The 2,812-nt window shown below is 67.2% G+C and overlaps 1 protein-coding gene across 1 annotated transcript in view; it reads right to left on the reverse strand.

Moving 5' to 3' along the window:
- LOC102241494 (mucin-5B) overlaps nt 1–2,812 on the reverse strand; it is a 43,601-nt gene that overhangs the window by 26,751 nt on the left and 14,038 nt on the right. Inside the window, 5 exon segments of the mRNA XM_014533996.1 lie at nt 1–1,658; nt 1,857–2,054; nt 2,138–2,181; nt 2,291–2,435; nt 2,468–2,654. Of these exon segments, the coding sequence (XP_014389482.1) occupies nt 1–1,658; nt 1,857–2,054; nt 2,138–2,181; nt 2,291–2,435; nt 2,468–2,654 (2,232 nt within the window).

Genomic DNA, 2,812 nt, shown 5'->3' on the forward strand with positions numbered 1-2,812 from the left:
GGAGGTGGGGCAGCGGCCGGCGCCTTCACAGCAGAGCACACGGATGTTGTAGTTGAAGCACATGGTGAACGGCCCCCTCTGGTCCCGGTTCCTGCAGACCAGCCCGGCCTGCAGGCTGCAGCTCACCACCTGCCCGATCTGGTCCAGGCTCACCTCCGGGTAGCTCTCTGCCCGGCACTCAATCTTCTGCGGCTCCCGGCACATCTTGCCACCAGCAGCCCTGATGTTGTCGTAGGTCTCCATGTCTCCGCCCGTGACCCCCGAGGTGGGGAAGTCCACGTCAAACCATTCTGTCCACTCGCACTTGGGCTCGCAGCCAGTCGTGCCCTGGCTGCTGGTGGCTTCAGTGGTGGCCGTGGCAGTGGAGGTGGTGGTGGCTGTGGCTGTGGTGGTGGGGGCGGTGGCAGGGGTGGCAGTGGAGGTGGTCGTGGCTGTGGTGGTGGGGGCAGGGGTGGCAGTGGAGGTGGTGGTGGTGGCTATGGTGGTGGTGGTAGTGAAGGAGGTAGTGGATATGACTGTGGTGGCGCTGGTGGTGGCAGGGGTGGCAGTGGAGGTGGTGGTGGCTGTGGCGGCACTGGCGGTGGCAGGGGTGGCAGTGTAGGAGGGAGTGGCTATGATTGTGGTGGTGCTGGCGGTGGCAGGGCTGGCAGTGGAGGTGGAGGTGGCTGTGGCGGCACTGGCGGTGGCAGGGGTGGCAGTGTAGGAGGGAGTGGCTATGATTGTGGTGGTGCTGGCGGTGGCAGGGCTGGCAGTGGAGGTGGAGGTGGCTGTGGCGGCACTGGCGGTGGCAGGGGTGGCAGTGTAGGAGGTAGTGGCTATGATTGTGGTGGTGCTGGCGGTGGCAGGGGTGGCAGTGGAGGTGGAGGTGGCTGTGGCGGCACTGGCGGTGGCAGGGGTGGGCTCCCCGCAGTGGCTGTGGCTGCAGCACAGCAGGCGGATCCGGTAGTTGTAGCACATCTTGAACAGGCCCATCTGCTCGTCATTCCTGCAGACCAGGCCGAAGCTGGGGTCGCAGTGCACGAGCTGCCCCAGCTCCTCGGGCCTCCTGTCCGGGAAGTTCACTGCCCGGCACTCTATGTCCTGCGGCCGCTCGCACACGTCGCCCCCCGCGCTCCTGATCCTGTCGTATGACTCGATGTCGCCCCCAGCCTCCTCGGCCTTGGGGTAATCCTCATCGAACCACTCTGTCCACTGACAGCGGGGCTGGCAGCTGGTGCCCGGGACCTCGGAGCTGCTGGCCACCCGGGTCTGTGTCGTCGGTGAGGTCAAGGCTGTGGTTGCCTGGACGGGGGAGGTGGACAGGGGCAGGAGGGTCGGCTTCTGGCTGGTGCCGCAGGGCACGTAGTCGCAGCAGAGCACCCGCAGCTCGTAGTTGTGGCAGAGCGGAGGGTCCTGCTCGCTGTTGAGGCACCTGAGCCCGAGCCGGGGGCTGCACTCCACCTTCTGGCCCAGCTGCTCCAGGGGCGTGTCTGGAAGCAGCTGCGCGCGGCACTCGACTCCGGCTGGCGCTGGGCAGACCTGGTGACCCCTCTGCCTCAGGTTGGCAAACGTCTCGAAGTCCCCACCTCCCATGCCCGGCTCTGGGCGGCCGCTGTCGTACCAGGCAGACCAGTGGCACAGCTCTCGCACGCACACGGTGGAGAGCGTGGGGACCGGACCTGTGGGGAGGGGGTGGGGCCGTCAACCTCCTCCGCGTCCTTGTTAGCCACGCCCAGGAGGAGGGTGACGCAGGTCCCGTGGCCCTCGGGTCTCGGCGGGATCCTGGGCCATCCCTCGCGCCCAGGACTTCGGCACCGAGTGCCCGCTGGGTCTTCCCTCCTCACCCGGACAGCGGCTTCCTCCCCAGGTCAGCTCACCTGTCGTGGAGGGTGGCGTTGCCGTCGAGGTGAAGGTGAAAGGCGTGGTGGACGGCGTGACGCGACATTCCACGGCCGTCCGCGTGATCGTCCCGTTGCTCCCGCAGACGGCCATCAGGCAGGCGCCGAGCCCGTCGGTCGTGTTGTAGATGACTTCCTCGTAGCCGTAGGTCCTGCCCTCGTACGTGCACGTGCAGGCTGCAAGACGCGGCAGGTGCAGCGCTCAGCGGGAGCCCCAGCCCCCAGCCCCCCCCCCCCTAACCAACCAGACCCCTCCTTACCCGCGAGGCTGTATGTGCATTGGACGCCGCCAGCGGTGCAGTTACTGCGAGGAGAGAAAGAAGCTGAGAGCCTGGGAGGGGGGAGAGAAAGGGGGGGCGCCCTGCTCCGCCCGCCCAGCTCCGCCCCCATCCCATCAGGCCCCGCCCCCTCACCAGCTCTGGCAGTTCTCTGCTGTGGGGACCTTGGTACCAACATCGTAGTAGTTCTCGTCGCCATCGTAGCAGCCACACTGGGCCACACACCTCATCTGGTCCTCACTGAAGAACGGCTTGCTGGGCGGACACTTTGGGTAGCAGCCTGGGGTGGGCACAGGGGGGGAGAAGGCTCACCCTCTCGGGCCAGGTGGTCCATGCAGAGGTCCATCAGGCAGCGTCCACTGGGGTTGCGGCAGGTCCGCAGGCAGGGCGCCCCGCAGGGCTGGTAGTGCCACTCGCACTCCCCGTGGGGGTTGTAGTAGTCGCAGAACAGGGCTGCACGTGAAGGACCAAGGCTAAGGGCGATGCCGGCCGCTGTGCCCTGGATGCCAGGGCAGCGTGGGGCCGGCCCAGCTTGCCCCAAGAGTGGAGGGTCCCCGGGGCCCTCATTGCAGTTTCCCTTCTCAGCCCTGGACGTGGCATGGAGTCATCCCGTCTTGGGGCGACCTGTCTGCCTGGCTTTTATGGACACGTCGGTGC

The sequence above is a fragment of the Myotis brandtii genome, unplaced genomic scaffold (assembly GCF_000412655.1).
Source record: "Myotis brandtii unplaced genomic scaffold, ASM41265v1 scaffold1236, whole genome shotgun sequence".
NCBI classification, from domain to species: Eukaryota; Metazoa; Chordata; class Mammalia; order Chiroptera; family Vespertilionidae; genus Myotis; species Myotis brandtii.